Source organism: Tachypleus tridentatus, chromosome 9 (assembly GCF_004210375.1).
Source record: "Tachypleus tridentatus isolate NWPU-2018 chromosome 9, ASM421037v1, whole genome shotgun sequence".
Taxonomy (NCBI): Eukaryota; Metazoa; Arthropoda; class Merostomata; order Xiphosura; family Limulidae; genus Tachypleus; species Tachypleus tridentatus.
The window spans coordinates 63,334,531-63,357,950 of NC_134833.1; the positions used below are offsets into that span (position 1 = coordinate 63,334,531).

At 31.8% G+C, this 23,420-nt stretch overlaps 1 protein-coding gene across 1 annotated transcript; it reads left to right on the top strand.

Annotated features, from left to right (window-relative positions):
• Positions 1-18,605: 18,605 nt before the first annotated feature.
• LOC143227117 (uncharacterized) lies at positions 18,606-23,131 on the top strand. Its single transcript, XM_076458631.1, has 5 exons — positions 18,606-18,762; positions 19,174-19,253; positions 20,360-20,464; positions 20,951-21,043; positions 22,937-23,131. Exons 1-4 carry the CDS (start codon positions 18,672-18,674, stop codon positions 21,038-21,040), a joined length of 366 nt encoding a protein of 121 aa, XP_076314746.1. The 5' UTR covers positions 18,606-18,671; the 3' UTR covers positions 21,041-21,043; positions 22,937-23,131.
• Positions 23,132-23,420: the final 289 nt, after the last annotated feature.

Below are 23,420 nucleotides of genomic sequence, written 5' to 3' on the forward strand. Positions count from 1 at the left end.
AAGAGGGTTACTGTAAACACTAGCTGTAATCATTCCTCACTAAATGAAACTAAACACAGTTTCTCCAATCCAAAACAAGTAACGCAAGGATTAGTATATATTCTAGGAAAGCCCTGTTAATGTTTTAGCAATTAAAATTTAAGTTAAACTATTGGCTAAAAGCAGTTCGGTGAATGATATAAAAATAGTCTTATTAGGCCGAAATCTTCATTAAGACAGCAATATTCTCGACATGAAAGTTCTGTTTATAGCTCTGGTTGTACTCGTGAGTGTGTTGTTGATGAAAGCAGACGTTATTAACATAGCTTGACAAAAGATGTGTCGTAAGTTCATTTTCATGTTAAATGGTGTATAAAATATTAAACAATTGTATTACTAGAATAAATATTCTATTTTGATACCTGTATTTCAGTAGAAGAAACACAACGCAATAAAAACTAGAGTAAAATATCATTCAATCATATATTTTTCATACACTTACATTTCTGTACTTAAAAAACAGCAAAAACTGTAGTTTTATTATTAGTATCAAGAGTTAGTTTTCAAAACTTCAACAGTCATCATTCATCTGGGTAATCATTAACTTGGGAAATAATTTGACAACTGAAGCTGTACACATCTATGACTTATAATCTGTTATAAGGTAAAATGTGGTAACTCGTTCTTTCCATTTAATAAACTTTTTCCGGAAAAGCTGGTTCGTATCATATTAAACATATCGTCTTTAGTTAAATCAAACATGTTTTTCTCTTGTGTAGAGTCGAAAGTGGATAAGCCTCGAAAGGTGAACAAACTGAAAGAATGCATGGACTCAGTTTTTAAAGACAAGTTAGACTGGGTTGGTGTTAGTTGTATTATGATTAATAGTGTTTCCATAATTCATTGTAATTTGATAAACAATGTGTTGCTAACGTGAATGTGCTAACATAGAGATAAATTATAGATCTAGAACGATGTTATTTTAATTTAATTTTACTTTAGCTACTTATAATTTCCGTTTTATATCTTTGTATCAGAAAGGTTACAGTGTTTAATACTCAGTTTTTAACAATAAGTGTGTAAATAAAGATACCCAAATTGTAAATAATATTTAGTTTATATTGAAGGTTAATATGACGTATTAAAAATAATCCTAAAAATCAGTGTCCCCTGCTGGAAAAGGAGTAAAGTTATGGTTTGGTTTGAATTTCGCGTAAACCTTCATTAGAGCTATCTGCGCTAGCCGTCAATAATATTGCAGTGTAGGACTAAAGCTAGTTATCAGCACCCACTGCCAACTTTTAGGGATTGACCGTCGCATTGTAACGCCTCCACAGCTAAAAGGGTGTGCATGTTTGGTGTAACTGGGAGTTGAATCTACGACTATCAGATGATGAGTTAAGTGCCTTAACCACCTGGCTACGCCAGGCCCTGAAGTTGTGTACTTAGAAGGCTAGAATATAATAACATTATGTGGCTAAACGAAACAATCAACACTAACAACAAGTGCATTAAAACGACAACATTCACGTACGATAGAAGAATATCTTAAGCGTTTTTCTGTATTTTACAATCAGGAAAATTATTTATGCAACTTTCTAGCGCACAAAAACAAAACATCCCCAACTTCGAACTGATATTTAACAAACTCTAAACTAGGAGAAGGAACTTAGCAATAAAGTTTTGTTCTGTAATTACAACAAAGTATTGGTGCATATTTCATTATATTGTTATATATAAAGATAATTAACATATCTGTTGCAATGCTGTATTTATTATATTTTATTTGTTTTTATCATGTTTTTCGCACTCTGTCTTTATTTTAAGAATATTACTTATTTTTAGTTTATAAGCTGTTGTTTGTGTATAAATAAACATATTAAGTTCATTGTTAATAGACCAAAAAGAAGCAAAGTTTAAAGTAGTTGTAATACAATTTATGGCAATTATTTCTTTTTGACACACCAATTTAAGTATAGAATTAAACATAATGAAAACACAGTAGTAGCATATAATATAAAATCTAATGTAGCAGAAAGTGTTTTGATCTCTAACTTCCAGATGCAGTTCGAGAGTGTGCATTTCCAAAATTTCCTTTTCAGAATTATGAAGAATACATGAATGAATTGTGCAAGCCAGAAAGATATGCCGATGACAAGGTGATGATGAACTAATTATGTATATTTTTTTATTTACTCTTATAAAATTTGTATAAGAATTATGTTTTTACTCATTCGTCTTAAAATATTCCATAATTATCTACTATAAGAAAAAGTTCCTTTTATTACCATCAGGATAACACATGTAGATAGTTGACAGTTCAAACAACTGAGGTTTTGGTGCTTCACAGAGGTGGAAATTTTGTTTGCTTTTTAATATTTGGTAACGAAAACTTAATTCAATAGTTTTTTGCTTACGAAGTAGAAATTTTATTCAACTTAATTATGAAAATATAAACAGATATAAAATTCAGGAGGAAAAGTTTTAAAACTCTGTAAGTGTATTTTAGTAACTCGTAATTTACGGTTTGGGAGTTAAAGAGAAATGTATGAAAGGAATAACTTTATAGTCACCCAGGACACATTTATATGTGATATACTAAAACAAAACAATAATTCAGACTTGAAGCAATAAAAATATGTTTTATGTTTTCACAAACTTCCATCTTGTAATGTCTTACATAACCTAAAAACCTCATTTATCTGAGTATGCAGGGGTCCAGCAATGTATGAGTGAGAAGTTAAAGTGGATCCAGATTCTGCACTCAGTAAATTGATTAAAAACTGTGTGCGAAGATGTAAGTTAATAAGCAATAAATTAAACAACTATAACCGAACATGAACATCATGTGAATTTCAAAGTGTATAAACATCATAATTTGTAATAATATTTGAGATGGTTGTAGTTTTAAATAACGTCACGTGTTGCATAACGATTAAACTCTGTACTAACTATTTATGTATCACAAGTTTCGGTTTCAGTAAAAAAATGACATCACAATTAAAACGTTATTGTAAGTATTGGTATTAATTGATACGTTGAAAGACAATAAACGACATACGTTTGTTGAACACCAAAGGCAACCGGTATTTATAGCAATACATTGTACAGTGAATGATATATGACATCATTGAAGAAATATTTACTACAACATGTATAGAATCTGAAATAAAGTAATATAATGAAACAGATATTAAAATATATGTAACTTTTACTTAATACAAAAAAACGGACTAACTTCATAATTATTCAGCTAAAAGTTATGAAATGAATGATAGCACAGTATTATTCATATTTTATAACGCTGGTCAATATTGTTATTTTCTACGACTTATGGTATTAATTAACTTGACTGATGTATTTAATGAAATGTTATTTGCTCTATTTTAAGTGAATTTATATTAATATTTAATTATTCAATAAAATTGATACTGACACACTCAACGGATCACTTAACAGTACTTGAGAATTAGCACCTATAGATTACCTATAATATAATAATCTGAATCTGTACTGATTTGCTCCATTTAAGTATTTATTTAGTTAACTCTCGAATACCTTTATTTGGAAAATAAAACATTCATGAAACAACAAAACTATTGTACGTGTAGTGGTTTATTAAATATGGTTAAGTTGTGGCGGATCAAAAAGATCTTTTATTTAAATACCTGTTGTGGTTTCTATCATTTTATTATTTAAATAAAGAAAACCTACTCTTTCTTTTTAAATAAAAAGTCTCCTATGTTATTTTCAAACCAGAAAAAACATTTCAATGAAAAAACAGCCATTAATTTTAAATGATAAAAAGTTAAAATAAGAACATTTGAAAATTATAGGTTTATTTAAATGTACAAAAGTATACAATGAGGAATTTACAACTTGACCGCCAAATAATGAAACCCGAGTTTTCGCGATATTAAGATAGCTCAGCCTTAATTTAGAAGTTATTGGAATGTCGATATGTATCAAATTTCCCTATAATGTTGATACATACAACTTTCTTTCTTAACACAAATATAGTTTAATATACAAACAACAATACAATTGATAATGGCAGTTATTATAAATAACGATTCATGTACAAAAGTTTTACAAAATTCAAACAATACTGAGTCATGTGTCTGTTCTGGAACTGAATATTTTATCGACTTTCACTTGACAGGAAAATATTTATCTCCTTCACAGATGAGGATTTTACCGACGAAAATATCTAATGTTCTCGTAGAAATACTAATGTTTGATGTTAATTTACTGAAGTTAAACGGTTTCTAATGTTCGAAACCTATAAACATTCCTGGTAAAAATCTGCAGTTCATCACGGGGAATCGAATTCCCATTTATAGATTTTCAAGTTCACGAATTTTACACTGATACACAAGGTAACTATTTTCAGGAAACTGTATTGTTACGTCAAAATTAATAAACTTCTAAAATCTTCAGTTGTACGTTATCCAGGTTAAACATACCTCAACAAAACTAGAATTATAACTTTACAAATTATGCTCAGATTCAAGTAGAGAAAGACAATTTAATAGTAATATAATATGCACAACCTAAGCTCAATATTTTTAAAAATAAAATATAGAAATCTACTTTAATATATGCCTATTGAAAACCATATTAATGATGTCAGTTTAAACAATGACATTGACTTTTATTTAAGACTAAAGTAACTAGAAACCTTTAAACGCTTATTCTTAAAGTTTCTCTTTCCACTAAATATTTCAAAATAATTATAAACTTATGTATACCTTTCGAGTTCTACGCTACATAAATTTAACAAATAAAATGTTTTTAAAATCTTAGAGTTTCCAGAGAGTAATAACAAAAACAAAGAGAAAGAGAAAACATTACACACTAGATGGCCACATTTAGTAAAATTGTCAGTTTAGTTATTTTACAGCAAAGCCACAATGAGCTATCTGTTGTGCCTACTGGGTGGAATCGAATCCCAGCTTTTAACTTTATATCAAGTCATCCCATAAGTAATGTTTTTTGAGATAGGATAAGTTGAAATGCATATTTCTTGGCTAAATGAAGTTATTCTAGGTCATATAAGTTATATGGGATGACTTGATAGCTTTAAGAGTAAACCAGTTCATTTCTTTATTAGTTTTTGTTTTATTTATTTTAGAAGCCACATTTATCATTGAGGTTTCAGAGGACCACATATAGCATGTAATGTTTTACAAGTTCAGAAAAGGGAAAAATGCTACCGAAGCTAAGACAAGAATTCAAGAGGTGTATCGCAATAACATTCTGAATGTGAGAAAGAGTGAAAAATGGATCAATAAGTTTAGAATTAGAGATTGTTGTTTGACATATGGTGCTCGCACTAGGCGTCCTGATGAGTTTAATAATGACCTGCTTCTAGCAGCTCTTGAGAAGGACTGTGCTGTAAGTATCGAATAATTAGCTCATAAACTCAATTCATTTACTTTTGTCCATCGACATTTGCAACAACTTGTTATGGTTTTAAAATTAGGAAAATGGGTAACACATGAAATGTCACTGATAATCTGTAAGAACGAGTAGACATTTGTACATCTGTTTACTCTCATGAACTTCAAGCTTCGTTTTGAACCGTTTAGTGACTGGAGATGAGAAATGGGTACTCTATCAAAATGTTAAGCGCCGTCGACAGTGCAGAACCACTACAGCCAAAAGCGAATATGCGCCTTACGTTTTTGCTTAGTACCTGGTGGAATAAAGGTAGTCTAATACACTTTCAGCTATTACAACCAAACCAGACAATCACTGTTAAGAGATACTGTCAGCAACTGGATCGTTTGCTTTGTTTGTTTGTTTTGAATTTCGCGCAAAGCTACTAGAGGGCTAGCTGCGCTGTAACTGGGTCGACTGAACACTTAAGTAAAAAAAAGATTCTTGCTTTCGTGAACCTGAGAGGAGTTCTTTCCCACCATGACAATGCACGACTTCATATCGCTAGAATCACTTCCAGAAAAATTGAAAAGCTGGAAGAAACTTCCTCATTCCTCTTATTCTCTTCTTATTCTTTCTTCAAATTACCATTTTTTCAGAAGCTTGGAGCATCATCTGAATGAAAAACTGTTTACTTCTGTGCGTCCTTTTTGTCTCAAACCACCTGAATTTTATAAGCATGGTTTTGAAAATCTTTTGAGATGTTGGCATACTCTTATTAAAAATGATGGAAAATACATAGTTGATTAAAGTAGTTATTTGAGTTATTTTTCTCCTTCTAAATCTGAAACAATAGACAGCTTGATATGGCTTTGCTATAAGAAAACATACACACACCCTTCTGTAAGCATAATGTGGAGAATGTCAAGGATGAGGGAAGGACTTACACACAGTATAATATCAGCATCTTTTTCTGAATTCTGTTCTTTTTGCTCCATTCATCCCTACCCCTACTTAAGAATATTTTAATGTTCTTCTTTACTTGTTTGTATACTTTTCTAAGGTAGCATTGTGCTAGCTGTTGGCTTTCTCAGGAAATGTTTTATTTAAGTGGTGTCTTAAGGTCGTTGGGAGAACGAGGCTGAGCACTTTGACGAGAAAACAAAGCAGATTCTCTCCATTTATTCTACCCTTAACTATAACCATTACATAAGTCAGGTAATTAAATACAGAGAACTACACACAAATATAACTTATCAAACCTCACTTCTTTCAAAGGTTAGGCTTGACAGTGCATTTGTGACTTTTAAGAGGAAAATAGGTGAGATAACTGGGTAATTATATTAGGTTTTAGGTCTATGTTATAGGTAAAACCAAGCTGTATACTACACATATGGTTGTATATGAACAAACCTATTCCTTATAACTTAGAGCTACCTTTTCTCATTATATTCTGATTTTTATGTTTAAGAATGTGTTCACAATACCTAGAACTTAAATAATGATAAAAACATAAATATGGGAAAAGGTTAATACTTGTGTAATTCACGTTAAAGGTGTAGTTTTAATGTGTCTGGATTTTCAGGAGGTATTTGACAATGTGCCACATAAAAGGCACGTAAAAGGTATCTCTAAAGACGGGAAAGAACAGAATATGGAAAAAAAAAGCATATGGTGCTTATAAATAGAGTTAGTCAAACTGGATTAATGCCACACGTGGGGTATCTCAGGGTATCTTAGTGCATTTGCTATTTTTGATTTACATTAATGACAGAGATGAAGGAATTGTCAATAAATTCCTTAAATTTGTTAATGGTATAAAAATCTTGGGTGTTGCTGGCTGTGAAGAGGATGTTGTTGCTTTAATAAAGGACTCAGATCATTTGTTGAATTGAGCAAATAAATGACAGGTAGATTTTAATGAGAAGAGATGTAAGATAAACCACACAAGTAATCATAACTTGAATTATAATTATAATCTAGATATAAATAACTTGAATAGTGTTATTCAAATAAAGGGATCTCAGTTTTATGGCTGATCAGTCTCTTAGTGAAACCATATTGATCATCCAATAAAATTTTTGTTTTGAAGGCTTTTCAGAAGTGCTTACTCCTGTACCATATACATATATGTGTGTATGAAATACTCGTATATTTCACAATAACAAATTAAAATTATAATATTGCATTTATTCTTCAATCTTAGTAGAATGACAAAAAGATGGCATGGATTTGTTTTTGTCTGTCGTGCAATCGGACGCTAATTGACTGAGTTGAACGTTTGATCTTGGAAGTATTATGCACATGTGCTTCGTTTTACTATTTGCGGATGGCAGCGAGCACAGAGGTGTGCCTTCAAGTGGCACAGCAGTATAACTACAAACGTACAAAACTAGAAATCTTGTTTCAATACCGTTAGTAGGCAGAGCGTGGATAACCCATTGTGTAGCTTAATACATAACATCTAAACAAGAGCACAGACGAGTAATTGTGATTGTGTATATTTATTATAAGTTTTTCTTGTTGGTATTTGAATTTCATGCAAAGCTTCACAAAGGATATCTGCGCTAGCTGTCCCTAATTTGGCAGTGTAAAGCTAGATGAGAAGGCTGCTAGTCATTACTACTGACCGCCAACTCTTGGGTTATTCTTTTAGCAATAAATGGTGGGATTGACTGTCACGTAATAACGCTCCGACAGCGGAGAGGGCGAACATGTTTGGTGTGACGGAGTTTTCTTCGTTGAGTACCAGTTTAAAAATTAATTACTAATACACGTAATTTAACAATCTTATTTCACTATCCAGTTTCTTACAATGTTCTCATTGTTCATCCTAGTTCAGAATAAATATTATTTTAACTACTGATTTTTAAATGGTTGGACCACAATGTTTAACTAATGTCTAAATACTTAGTGCCTTAACTAAGTGCTTACACAACCAAACTGTAGGTTATCATATAAAAACCATAAATAGTTTGGTAAAAGTTTTATAAACTGCAATGATTTAAAGTTGAATTATATCATTAATATAATATATTGCTTATAGGCCTGATATTAACACTGATAAAAGTAATTGACGTCTAAGAAGAAATCAATGAAATTGTGAGAGGTGAAACAATGCTGAAATAAACTGCTCAAAAAATTAAGAACGAGTAAATATTTCAATATATTTTTGTCATAACTAAATTTATGTATGAAAAACTTATCCAATCGTCTACAAGTGTATGTTTTGAGCTTACGAGTGATTTTTGAAGCAACTCAAACGAAACTCAAGTACCCTATATAAGGTTATTATTTGAAACTATGCATTCCTCATTAATTGTCGAAACAAACATCAACATGGATCTTTTGTGGATCGTTTCTCCAGTGTGTACCTTCATGTTGTGTACCCAAGTAGTCAAGTTACAACTGATAGAGAACGAGGTGGACAGGGCGGTCCAGATTGTGGAGGATGGCTAGACCCAAAGGAGGGTAACACAGCGCTTCGATGTGTCACCAAGCGAGATCAATCGACTTTGGCAACGTTACCAGGAGACGAACTCTTATGGCAGGAGACAAAGTCAAGGCTGTCATCGTTGCACAACAGCCAGAGAGAACTGATACATCGTGACTACCGTTCTCAGGGACAGGTTAGCTACGGTTCAGTCACTGCGAAATGACCTTAAGAATTCCACTGGAACCTATGTGTCGACCAAAATAGTTCGCAATCGTCTGCACGAAGGACATTGGAACTGTAGTTATCTCACACAATAGTATCTCTCTACAAGAAGAACACATGTACCTGTATTTCACGTATGGCAGAAAAAACAAATCTAACTATGAAATGGAAATATGTATAACCTGATATTATGTTAAAGCAACAAGTGAAGTATGCGTTGGTTGGAAAGTTCTGAACTAAAACGAGAATTAATGTACTTCTACCCTGTGTAGACGAGTGGGCTGCCATACCCCAAGATAACATCGATAGACTGATTCCAAGTATGCCAAATTATTGTCAGGAGTGTGTTACAGTCCGTGGAAATGTGTGATGAACACATTCAAAATAACAACTAATAACAAATATTTCGATTTCTGTCAGGTATGAAAAGAATGGGCTCGAGTACTTACAATTACAACCACAGAATTGCTCTCACCATTCATTTTATCTATATAATTTATAATTCTAAGTGTTTTATACAAATTCTTATTGAATATGTATTCTTGTTTGAAATAAAATACAAAAATTAATCTATGGATGGTCATTCAGTAGTCTAGTGAAACCAAATTATTTATGATGTTATTAAAATGAATCTGATGGAGTCGTAAGGAAAGACTTTTTGATAATGATTTACATTTTCGGCAATATTTTAACATTTCTGTATGATACATAATTTTATGACAGTATTCAGACTTGGTTTTGCGTTCTGTTCCAGACTTCTAAATAAAGTTTGATGTATAGAACACATTTTTTGTTTGGAAATTTCGCACAAAGCTACTCGAGGGCTATCTGTGCTAGCCGTCCCTAATTTAGCAGTGTAAGACTAGAGGGAAGGCAGCTAGTCATCACCACCCACCGCCAACTCTTGGGCTACTCTTTACCAACGAATAGTGGGATTGACCGTCACATTATACACCCCCACGGCTGGGAGGGCGAGCATGTTTAGCGCGACTCGGGATAGAACACATGTTACCTGGGATAGAAGTACTTTAATCCTCGATTTAATTCAGAACTTTGCAAGGAAGACACGTTCTATGATTCGGTGCACCACCTGCTGCTTTAACATAATAACAGGTTATATATATATATTTCCATTTAATAGTTGGATTTGTTTATTTTCCTTGGTGTGATATTCAGATGTTTGAATAGTTTGTGTATAGAGACGCTACTGCTCAAATTAGTTAAAATTCCAAATACAGAATGTGCTGTCACGTGTTTTGTGCTTACACCATTCTGTTTACTAATGTCGTTTTGAATTCGACGACTTTTATACGAATTAAGATTGATTATGCATTTTTCGTTTGAAATAAAATACTTACCCACTACCGAACACTGACTTCACTAAGCATATTCGATCTGAACCAAACTGATTTTGAGTGTTGGGTAAGCCATAAACTGTTATTCCACATTGCTAACAGTTATTTTATTACAACTACTTACAAATTATTCGATTATGAATTGTCTCCAGCAACTTTCTGTTTACTTTACTTTCTTTTTTCGAATGAAAGTGTATATCCAGCAATAAATTTTATATTTTTAACAGTGTTTATTAATGTAGTAATGCATATCAAATGCTCTGCAATTAAAATGATATAGGAATTCATGTAATGTCGACCCAAATAGTTCGCAATATTCTGCACGAAGTACGTCTTAGGGCCAGACGGCGGGCATGAGGCTTATTTTGACAGCGCACAACTGAGCAGCCAGGTTGGAGTTTGCTTGTCAGTACCTGGACTGGAATCTCCGTCAACGGGCCACCGTGGTGTGGAGAGCGAGAGCAGTTTCACTATGTCTCGTTATAATGGACATGCGAGAGCGTGAAGACGCAGAGCAGAGCGATTTTACGTCTGTAACATTGTACAAGACGACGCTTATGAAGGAATTTCTATAATGTTCTGAGCAGGCATATGCTTGGGTAGCCGCACGGACTCGAGAGAATTGCTTTGAAGGCACAACTATACAGAGACAAAATTCTGGAACCCATTGTGTAGGATTTTGCCAGTGCTGTCATCAATGGGTTCATTCTCATGCAGGATAACGCGCAAGCCTTCATCACCAGACTGTGTATGGACTTCCTTGACGAGGAAGGAAAAGAGACTTTTGAGTGGCCAGCCAGATCTACAGATTTAAATCCGATTGAACAATGTTGAGATATGTTGTCGTGGCGTGTTAGTAAACACCAGCACCCTCCTCAGAATGCACATAACTCGACAAGCACTGGTAGACGAGTGGGCTGCCATACCCCAAGATAACATCGATAGACTGATTCGAAGTGTACCAAATCGGTGTCAGGAGTGTGTCACAGTTCGTCTTAAACTGTAAACTGTTTAAAGTATTCTTTGATATGGGATATCAGATATCATTTTTAAAAAAAATATTTCTCTATGTTTTACTATTTATCACACTTTTAAAAATTATTCTATTAGGAACACTGAGATAAATTATATGAGAAAATGTACTTGTTCCTTTAATTTTTTAAACAGTTTATATAATCAAGGCAAAAGCCGATTTGTGTAATGTTATATCATTTTATTTCTAGAAACAGGAGGAGTCATAAAAGCCCAAATGCATTTAACCAGATAAAATAGTTCGATTACTGTATTCTCATTATGTATTTATTTGAGGTGTAAAAAGCCATGAAACCTTATAAGTGTAGTGAGTGTTGGTATAATAAGCCTAAAGTAAATATATAGTGCGAGATTACCTAGTCTAGAGCCAGGTGCGTAAATTTTATTGTGAAATAAAAATGTTGATTCAATCAATTCATGGGTTTTAAGATATTGATTATTTTAACTCTTTACTTTATTTTTGAAGTTTGGTTTCCATCAACTCTTTTTTTATGAGCTTTAAGACATATTTTTGGACTTAAACAGACCAGGTGGACCACACTGATACAAACAATTTCGAAAATCAAACATTTTACAGAGAAACAGTTGATGGAAAAATAATTTATTCACAGTAATTTATAGCAAAACTATTAATTTTCTTTTCATTTCTGCATGTTAACCTGTTTTAACCTACACTTTAAGTGCATAAGTATCTATCAATAAAGATTCAAGAGCAGTTAGCAACTTATTCTGTTGTATTCACAGATATCTGTCATACAGGTTTCAGGAACGTAAATAGTTTCTTCCAATGGGTATTATTTATTTTTTTATTTGATGGTTAGAGTACTCGACTCGGAATTTGTGGTTAGTGGGTTCGAATCCACTTCATCGAACATACTCGACCTTTCAGATGTTTTCTTCCTTCTAATAGTTTATCACAGCTTATTGAGGCTAGCTAGAGTAGATGGACTTCGAGTGGTTTTGCGCGAAATTCAAAACAAACACAGTAATTACAGTGTTACACATACTTAGCCATGGTTTTAGAAAATATTGCATCAAAATGTCGTTAAAATTATTAAACATTATCGGTCACAGATATACTTCATCTTCATAAATTAATTTCTAAAATTTCTAATTAAGTTTCAAATGAGAAAAAAAGTTCTGGTTCTTGATATAAACTTTGATATTCCAATAAAAAAGGATTAAATATGAAGATTATCTATTGCATATTGAAGAGCTGCTGAAACGGCCCAGCATAGCTTGGTGGATTAAGGCGTTTGACTTGTAACCGGGGGTTCGCGGGTTCGAATTCCCCTCGCACCAACCATGCTTGCTCTTTCAGCCGTGGGATCGTTATAATGTTACGGTCAATCCTATTTTTCGTTGGTAAAAGAGTAGCCCAAGAGTTGGCGGTGGTGGGGCAGCGTTCACTAGTTGTCTTCCCTCTGGTCTTACGTTGCTAAGTTAGGGACGGCTAGCGCAAATAATACTTGTACATCTTTGCGCGAAATTCAAAACAAACAAACATCTGTTGAAGCAGTTGTTTGAACAAACAGTCGACTGGAGAGACAATGAATTTTTTAACGGCATAAAAAATTAAATGAGCGGCACCGCTTTAACATCTTTTTAACGATCATAGCTAAAATAAAAACCTAGGTTCATAAAGATGGTTGTTCAGTTACCCGATACATTTTATCATGAACTAGCGAGGTTTTAGAAATGATTACACTAACACAAACAACCGAGTTTGTTAATGGAGTATATTGTGCTAGTTTTACATATGATTTATTTGTACAAATACACAATTACATAAGACTGTAATTAACTTTGCTATCAGAAGTACAATAATGAAGTGATATTCATTTAACATGGGTTTCATAAACATGTGAATTTTGTCAGCAAAGAAGCGTATTTTTATTCAACAATGATTTGTACAACAAAGTGTTGCTATGAGATCAAGATTAGTCTCGATGCTTTATGATTTGTTCCTTCGTCACCATTGAAAATGGTGACTTGAAGAATATCATCAATATCCCGAGAAGATCTTGGATGACTAATATTCAACAGCAGCTAGAGTAGAAATGACGACTTTATTCGAAGCATTTTTATTTTTTTCTTCTTCAAGCGATGGATCTGGTATTTAGTTAAGAAAATCGTGTCGTAACGTATTCTCTTTAAATTGAGAAACGGTTCATAAAAACGCGAGTATTAATAGAGTTAAAAGGTGTTAATTACTTCATTTGGGAATATTTTTATTTAAGAATAAATTTAACCGATGTTAAAAATACACGAGTAGATGAAACTTTTGAATCTTAAGAAAAACAAAACCATATTAGTTGGAATCCATCTTTGATGGTTTTAACTTGGTGAAATATTTTTGTTATGTCGTATTAAAACAATTTTGCACATGTAAAACAACAAGTCATTAGACAACTACAAACAATATAAAGTCGCGGGTGTAACAGAATATATTAGAAATAAATTTGGACGTTCAAATAAAGAATAATAGAATGTTATTCTCAGGGAAAATACTGATTTCCGCACAAGTATTAGGTATGTCTGCTTTATAATTGGAAATTCTAGCAGAATAATTACAAACTATATTTAAATCAAACTCAACAACAAAGGTAAATATCAGGAAACGAAGAGACTGGATGCGTTTCGTAAAATTTAATAATAACTTTATACGAACTTTAATTTAATACGAACTTGAATACGCACCGTACAATCGTCTTCTAACTAGAACATTTAATTAATTAACAGTTATTATTCCTAGAGATGATTGCGTATTAATCGACTCATATCTTGAACCAAGTGGAACTCTATATTCTGAGTGAAACTTTTGAGTAAACAGGAACCTCGAGTTGAGCTCACACGTGATAAGTGTCACCAAGTGGCTGTTCGTTCCCGAATAATAAACAAAAGCTGTAACATCTATATATCATCTACTCGACCAGCGTGGAGGACATTGCTATCATTGACCTATTGTCTACAATTTCCAAAGCTGAATCAGACTTCATACTGATCAAGTTGGTATTTCCTGTTAGAAATCAACGAAAACGAATCAAGAAATCGAAATGAAAGTTTTGAATAATTCTGTATTAATAAAATGTAGCGGAAGATGTATGATATCCTGCCATATTACACAGGAAGAAAAGAGAGAAAGTTAAAATAATTTTTCAAGAAAGATTTATTTCATTAATAACATGAACCATAAAAGAATGTCGAAAGAGTAGCCGTTCATGACGACTGTATAAATATAATATTACTTGCAATATTTATCACGATAAATAAATTTAGGAAACATAGATTCATTAAAGTTCATTGTTTTCAGCACCTTTGTGCTACTATGTTGGGTGAAGCAATAACAGTGCTGTATGAGAAAATTTCATAAACAAGCACAACTTACTGGAGAATTTCCATTTTTAACCAGTAAGATAAAGAATAAATACAACAGTGTCTTTGTATAAAGAACAAGCGATCCCTTTTTATTACTCAGATAATTCTCTCTGAAAGAGAGTTTCTGAAATGTTAACATGTTTCAGAGTAGATAGCCGTCGTGTAGCTTTGTGCGAAATCCAAAAACAAAAAATAATTAGCATGTTTCAACATTGATTTAGTGGACAAATTGTCTGTTAAGAGCCTGGATAGTGTTTTGACTTCAAAGTAATTTCATTTGTCTAATTTTCTCTAACATTATATCCAGCAGAAATAGTGGAGGCAAGCATTTACCTATCCAATTCGAAATGTGCTAAACGTGCAGGTACATCTGGAGAAAAACTAAACAACACTTTAAATATCATATAAGTTAAATACTTCTGATTTATGAAACTTCAAATCTTCTATGAAACTATCGAAATAACTTGATAATAATTATTTAATACCACTGAAGGAAAGTTATTAAAACTGGAACAGCTTTCATTATGGCTTCTGTGGACCGAGGAACCTTTCAAAGACTGGGTAGAATTTTGACTTCAAAGTCATCTCACTTTTCTCATTTTAATCGAAATTTCTTCCATATGGGTAATGAAAGTGACGTTTGCCTTTATAAAAAGAAAGATGTAAGTTTATAATAATGAAAGAAGGGACCATTAAAGACATTAATTAACATTATGTCTGTCACAAAAAAGTGCAATAGAATTGGTTTAACTTATTGGATACTTGTCAAAAGTATGTGTTTTATCTATTGTCCGCGTTATATCAGGAATAAAAACAAATTTAATGATACCTCTCACTGTCACTTTTCAGATATCTTACAAGTGAAATGTTTGTGGTTCATGACCTTTCAAATATTCTATATAACTACAGTATTATAAGAATTGGCCTGACATGGCCAGGTGGTTAAGGCACTCGACTCGTTATCCGAGGGTCGCTGGTTCGAATTTCCGTCACACCAAATATGGTCGCCCTTTCAGCCCTAGGGACATTATAAAGTGACGGTTAATCCCATTATTCGTTGGTAAATGAGTAGCCCATACAGCTGACGGTGGGTGGTAATGAGTAGCTGCCTTCCCTCTAGTGTTACACTGCTAAATTATTAGCTTTGCACGAAATTCATGAAAAAACTAAGGTTGATGAATAAACGTCATATCGGTATCTTAATTTCTTATTGTGAAATATATTTCATACATATTTATATGTATATGTTACCCCTCGAGTTGCTTTGCGCAAATTCAAAACAAACCAAACAGATTAACAGAAATATACTATATCTTTTCCTATGTTCAAATGAGGACCAACAAATCTGCTGGGTGAGTGTTCGGTTTTCAGATATACAGTGAGATACTATTCACTAGATACCCATACTAGGTATGTTAGCCATGAGGTTGTGACATTTGTTTTCAGCTTTAGCCTGAATGTAAAACAATTTAAACAATTTTCATAATCCGTGGCTAGTTGGTGTCTTCACTGTCTAGCGCCATCTTACATGTACAGGTTCAAAATGCAGAAAAGACAGCGAATCAATTTTTTATTCTGATACTTTTTATTATACCTGATTTTTGTTTTTTTTTTACGGTTGAGCACAAAGCTGCACTATGGTATGTTTGTGCTTTACTTACCATCGTTATAGAAGCCTGGTTTCAAACTTTGCAAATCTGAAGATGACCAATACGCCACTTGGGGGGAGGGCTGTTATCCATAAAGTTGAAGGAATATTTAAACATGTGATGTTGAACTCTATTACACTACAGGACTGCATATTTCACTTCGTGTCCTTAATGACAACGTTTTGTAGTTACATTTTAGACTTTTATTGAAATCAAATAATGTTTGAATAGTGATGTTTCATTTATGAGTGTTTATTGGATCATCAACAGAAACTTTCATGAAATTAAAACGTGAATTTACTGTGTACATATGATTCACATAAACTGTAAATGCTACGTGTATGTTATTTTAGAAGCAAAGTAAAATTAGCGTGTTCCTTGATCAAATTTAAAGTTAACAGGTGTTAAAGTTAAATTTAATTGTCAGCTTGAGAACAAGCTTGAAACAGAGGAGGGAGGAAAAGTGTGAATGCAAACATACATTTTACTATTTACTCTTAGTAATTAATGATATTTTTAAATGTATCATTTTAGTTTAGTTTGTATCATGCTCTGATTGTGTTTGATGTAAATCTTTTACGGGTGCCACCATAAAATAATATGGATTTACTCAAGCTATCAACCAATACAGCATTCCCTGTTAATGCAAATTAGATCACGCAACAATGTTGTACCTAATTTAAGAATGGACACACTTTGTTTACTATTAATTTCAGGAAGTAAGATATCTCCACTTTGAGCCGGAACTAGATCATTTTTGCCAGAATTGCTCACACATTTTTAGCCACTTAGCGACACATGTACTCTCAAGATATTACTCAGTTTGTAATTCATTGAATTTTAAAGTCGTTTGGCAATACGTACTAAACGAAGGCAATAATAATCTACAATATAAACTTCCTGTATACACATATCTATTTAATACTTACAACACCAGTACTGAGGTGTACTTCCATATGTATAAGTGAAGAATGAGTGTCTTTACAAAATTTCAACCATTTAGATTGGATGTTTTGTCTTCTTTAGTTAAATTCGTTAAATTGTTAAATGAACCATTTTATGTTTTAGAGTGACAGGAAGGAGGAAGTTATCATAACATTTTCAGATATTAAAAGTTATGTTTTATATCTATAAACAATATTTATTTTAATTAGTTGACATACATTCTCAAGATAACATTTCAAACATCCAACTTTTACTTATTCATTTGGCCAACTAACATTATTGTTCACATTGTAACTTTTTATGCGATACACTACTAAGCAGCAAGGTTTTAAACACATGATAGTCAAGTTTAATTAACATTAATTTTAAATTACTATCCAGAGGCAGGGAGGTCATTCGGAAGCTTCAGGCCTTATCCTGCTGTTTTATCCAAGTAAAAGATTGACTGTCACTTCTATAGTGCTCCCACAGATGAAAGTGGGAAATATATTTAATGGTTTTACTATTATAGCATTGGATCCCTCGAGTTGCAGATTGACACGCTAACCACTGAACGACAGCTGGCTCAGTTATGAATATAATACTTTCTGAGACAATTTGGTATCGATTGGTAAGTTCAAAGTTGATATGATAGATACATGATATTATAATATGATATAAATTATTTATGTATATAAAATAACATCAAACATACTAGTCTTTCCAAGACTATACAACATATGTGGAAACAAGAGAATACACAAAAATATTGAAACTAAAACACACAAATATTTCTATAATCGACTTACAAGATACACGTCTATTATTTCAATGTTGTTTGGCAGTTTAAGTTATTAGTTGATCAGTAAAAAAATATTTAATAATGTTCTACACTAAAATTCTCATGCCGTTCGTGAATTTGCAATATACGCAATATCAACCTGTATTATATTTTCCGTAGTAGATGTATCTACAAATAGCTTTTCCAACCTGTAATATTTATAACGTGCTTTAGCAGAGTGAAACTTTCACGATAATAAAATGTTAGAGAAACAGATTCTAGTCATGTGATCTAATTGTATGAAATAAGATGCCTGTGTTTGGTATAGGCACTCAGTTATTGGTTGTAGCCAAACGTAGTTTCTCCAATCCGAAAAAAGGTAACATAATGATTAGGAAATATAATAGTAAAATACTATTACTCTTAGGATACTTACAAATTAGTTTAAATTATTGAGTGAAAGCAGTTAGATGAATGATATAAAAAGTGTCTTGTAAGATAAATATATTCATGAAAACAGCAAGATTCTCAACATGAAAGCTCTATTTGTAACTCTCGTTGTGCTCGTAACCCTAATGTTGACGAAAGGCAACATGATCGATGTAGGCTCTCAAATAATATGTAGTAAGTTCGTTTCAAACTTGATTGGTGTATAAATTATTAAGTTATCGTATTATTGGAATAAATGTTTTATTTTCATATGTGTACTTGAGAATTAAAATACAACGCAACAAAAACTAAAGTAAAATATTAAGGTTTTGTGAAATTTTATTTTTCGTGTTGATATTTTCTGCGACTCTAAGAAGTACAAAGTTAATTTTGAAAATTTCAACAGATATCTTACTTCTGTGCTACACATTAACTTCTAAAGCATTAGACTTTTATACTCAACAATAATTTATAAGAGTTATGTAATAAGGCAACTTCTTCCTTTTTAATTTATTAAAGTGTTTTTACAAAAACCGGTTTGTCGTATGAGAAAAATATCCTCTTCCAGTGAAATCAGTATTTTGTTTTATTTTTTCGAAAATTCAGAGATGAATAAAGACAAGCCTGACAAAGTCAACGAAATGAGAAAATGTATGGAATCAGTCTTTAAAGAAAAGTCAGATTGGGTTAGTATTTTTAACATTACGATTAAAAGTGTTTTGGTAATTTATTGTAATTTGGTGAACAACGTGCTCCTGACATAAATATACCAGCTTTAGACATAAATTACAGATATAGCATGATGTAATTTTAATTTAATTTTCCCTATTTTAGTTATAATTTTCATTCTCTATATTTGTATTAAAAATGTTATATACCTCCAGTTTAAAAGCGGTAAGATTATAAATAAAGATATGGACATAATAATTAAAATTTAATTTATATTGAGGATTAATTTGACACGTTAAGGAAGAAACACAAAAATCAGAGTTATCTGATGGATCAGGGCACATTATGCACTACCAAGACCAAGACCGAGCGAACAGAACACAGATACCATATTGTGTCACTAAAAGAAAAAAACAACAACACTAAAAACAGGTGTAATAAACAACAACATTCAAGTATTTTAAAACTGAAAAATGAATATCTACAATTTTTAACTAATTAAAATTCTTGAATTTCGCGCAAAGCTACTCGAGGGCTATCTGCACTAGTCGTCCCTAATTTAGCAGTGTAAGACTAGAGGGAAGGCAGCTAGTCATCACCACCCACCACCAACTCTTGGGCTACTCTTTTACCAACGAATAGTGGGATTGACTGTCACATTATAACGCCACCATGGCTGAAAAGGGCAACATGTTTGGTGCGACCGGGATGCGAAATGTGATTTTGTTTTCCTCCTTTTAGCGCAGCGATATATCTAAGACCCTATAACGCTATAGTAGGGTTTCAGTATCCATGGTAGACAGAATACATTGTGTAGCTTTATGTTTATTTACATCCTACCAACCAATCATTTTATTTTATTTGTTTTCATTATGTTTTTACTTTTCTACCTTTGTTTCAAGAATATTACTTACTTTCAGTTTATTTATGTCTTAATAAACATATTGAGATGATAATAAACAAACTGAAGAGCAGCATATTTGAAAGTTGTTATAATATAATTTAAGACAATTGTATGGTTTTTGACACATAAATTTAAGTATACAATTAAATATTATGAAAACAACGGTGTAGAATATAAGATAAAAGTTGATTTGACAGAAGGTGTTTTCTTTATCTCAAGCTTGCAGATGCAATTCGAGAATGTGAATTTTCAAAATTTCCTCACAAGAATTATCATGCACATTTGAATGAAATGTGTAAGAAAGAAAGAAAGGCTGATGTACAGGTAATGATGAACTATTACAAATATTTATTTATTATCTACTCTTGTATAATTAATCTCTGAATTATATTTCTTTATTTATCTTAAAATATTCTATAATGAGCTATTATAGAAAAATGTTCCTTTTATAACCACCAGGTTTCTAAGTTAGGTTTCAGTATTCTACATAATTCGTTTATTCGTGAATTCATGTTATGAGTTAAAAGGTTGATTTTGAAACTCTAAACAGATACGAAATTTAAGAGAAAAGTCTACAAACTCTGTAAATGTGTTTCGCTAACATGTATATTACTGTTTAGGAGCTATAAATAAAAGGAAACATGAAGTAACTTCAACTAATTGTCAGCAAGGAAAATTTTATATGTGATACCCTGCAATAGAACTAGAATTCAGTTCTAAAGCTTTAAATAAAAATATTTTATGCTTGAACAAACTTACAGTATTGCAGTATTTTACATAACATCAATTATTATTTGTGTATGCTTGCAGGATATAAAAAATTGTATCGCTGATAAATTTGCAGCAATTCACGAGGATCCAGAGAATGTACTGGCTAAACTGATTGATAAGTGTTTTTAAGAGGTAAATTAATGAGGTTAAAATACAATTATATATGTCCATTATTTTCTACAAAAGTTTTTAAAATATTTGTAGTTTCAAATAAAGTAACATAACTTTCAGTTTAAGTGGGAATACCATAAAAATAAAAAATAAAACTTTCTTGTACATAATATTATAAACTATTATGTTTAATCATGTTTATAAAACATATTAAACTCGTGCTTTTTATATTCTTTTATTTTCTAAAATACATGAATTTATGAAAATCCAGGGTATCGTATTTAGTATGTAGGGATAGGTTGAGAAAGAAATAGCATTTTATCTGTCATTCTTTGCTGCTTAGATATTTACTATAAAAGTGCTAAAGTTGTATAGCCTTATTTAAAAATATAATGGTCATTCACAGCTTATATAAAAGCAGTATTATTCTGTTCTTCTACAATACGCATTTCTTATTAGAAAATAATAACAAAGAAAAATACTACTTAGCAGCGAGTACCTTTTCATATTTCACAATAACAGTTTCAGTTCTAGTAACTAGATGGTAGCATCGTGTGACCAGATAGAATTTTTTGGTTATTATCTACCCATTGTGATTTTAGCGACGCAAGTGTAAGTGGAGAGAGCGCTGCTCTAATAAGCCTAATGTTGTCGTTGTTGCTGTCAAAATATCGATTAAATGTTTAGCTTATTTCTGAATTAATTTATTTTCTGTTATATCACCAAAGTGTTTAGTAGGAAAAAAACTGGAGACTACAAAATAAGAAGTGAAGAACTATTCTTCAGTTCTGTAGTCTATACATTTCATTTTATACTTTCAAAACGCAGACGGGATTTTTTAAAAATAGATTGACAAAATACCTTTCAACTAAAGCATGTAACAAAAAATCAACATTTCCACAGAACTTAGCAATTAATACGCACGTGTTTAAAACTGTTTTTTATCTTTTAGCAATATATTTTTAACTGAAACAAATAACAGCATACATCATCTTTACGGATTTCTCCTTTCTTAAATAAAAAAAAAGAATATTTAGTTGTGTATTTCTCACATATAGTTGAAACTAAAAAAAGACACGAATATATAAGAAATATAAACTATAACAGGAAGTCGAATGGCTAGATCGATAAATGTCAAAGAAACTAAGTCATACTAATTATTATGTAGGGAGTTTGTATGACACGAAATAGATAATTATTGCTTCTAATATTCAGGTGCAACAAAATTTTAGAATGATAATTCTAAGACAGTGAACGTTAAATCTATATGTATAGCAACACTTTGATGTATAGAATGAAATACGGCATCACAGATGAAATATTAACTAGCACTTACATAGTTTGATTTTGAATTTCGCGCAAAGCTACACGGGGACTATCTGTGCCAGCCGTCCCTAATTTAGTAGTGTAAGAATAGAGGAAAAGCAGGTAGTCATTATCACCCACCGCCAACTCTTGAGTCACTCTTTTACCAATGAATAGTGGCTTTGACAGTAACATTATAACACCCTTACGTCTGAAAGGGCGAGCATATTTGGTTTGACCTGGATTCAAACCTGCGACCCTCAGATTACGAGTCGAGCGCCTTAACGACCTCTCCAAGTCGGGCCTACTTATATATAATTTGAGATTAGGTAAATTAATGAAAAATATAAATAAAAAATGTGATTTTTATTTAATTCAACATGAAAAACTGATTAACTGTTCATTTTTATGACTTTCGAATTAAGATTTATAACTTTATGAAATGAAAAATAACAAAGATATCTCTTTAATTTATAACATTGGTCAGTATTTTGTTATTTTTTACAACTTCTGGTACTAAATTGTTTGACTGATATATCAAATGAAATATTATTAGTTTTATTCTAAGTGAATTAATATTAATTATTACAAAATAATTTATACTTACAGCCTGAACAGATCACTGAACAGCTGATGAAGACTAACATCTACATATTAACTACACTATAATACCCTAAATCTGTCCTGGTGTTCTTTTTTTGGTATTTGTTGAACTCTCCAATACCTTTATCTCGATAATAAAACTTTCTTAAAGCAAAAAAGCTGTTGAGTTTGTAATGACTTATTAAATATGGATTTTCAGTTGTGGTGGGTCAAAGAGATTCTTTATTTAAATATGTGTTGTGTTTTTTGTTACCACCTTATTTATAGACAGAAAATTCAGTTTTTCGTTTTTACGAATTAAAAAGTATCCAAAATTATACTGACACAGAACGTTTCAATTAATAAAACAGTCATCAATTTCAAACATTGAAAATTAAAAACAAGAACATTTGAAAATATATATATATATATTTAAAGGGGTCAAAACTCGTATTAGAACATTGCATTAATGTTTGTATAAACTTTCTTCAAATAGAAACGAGCCATCGTT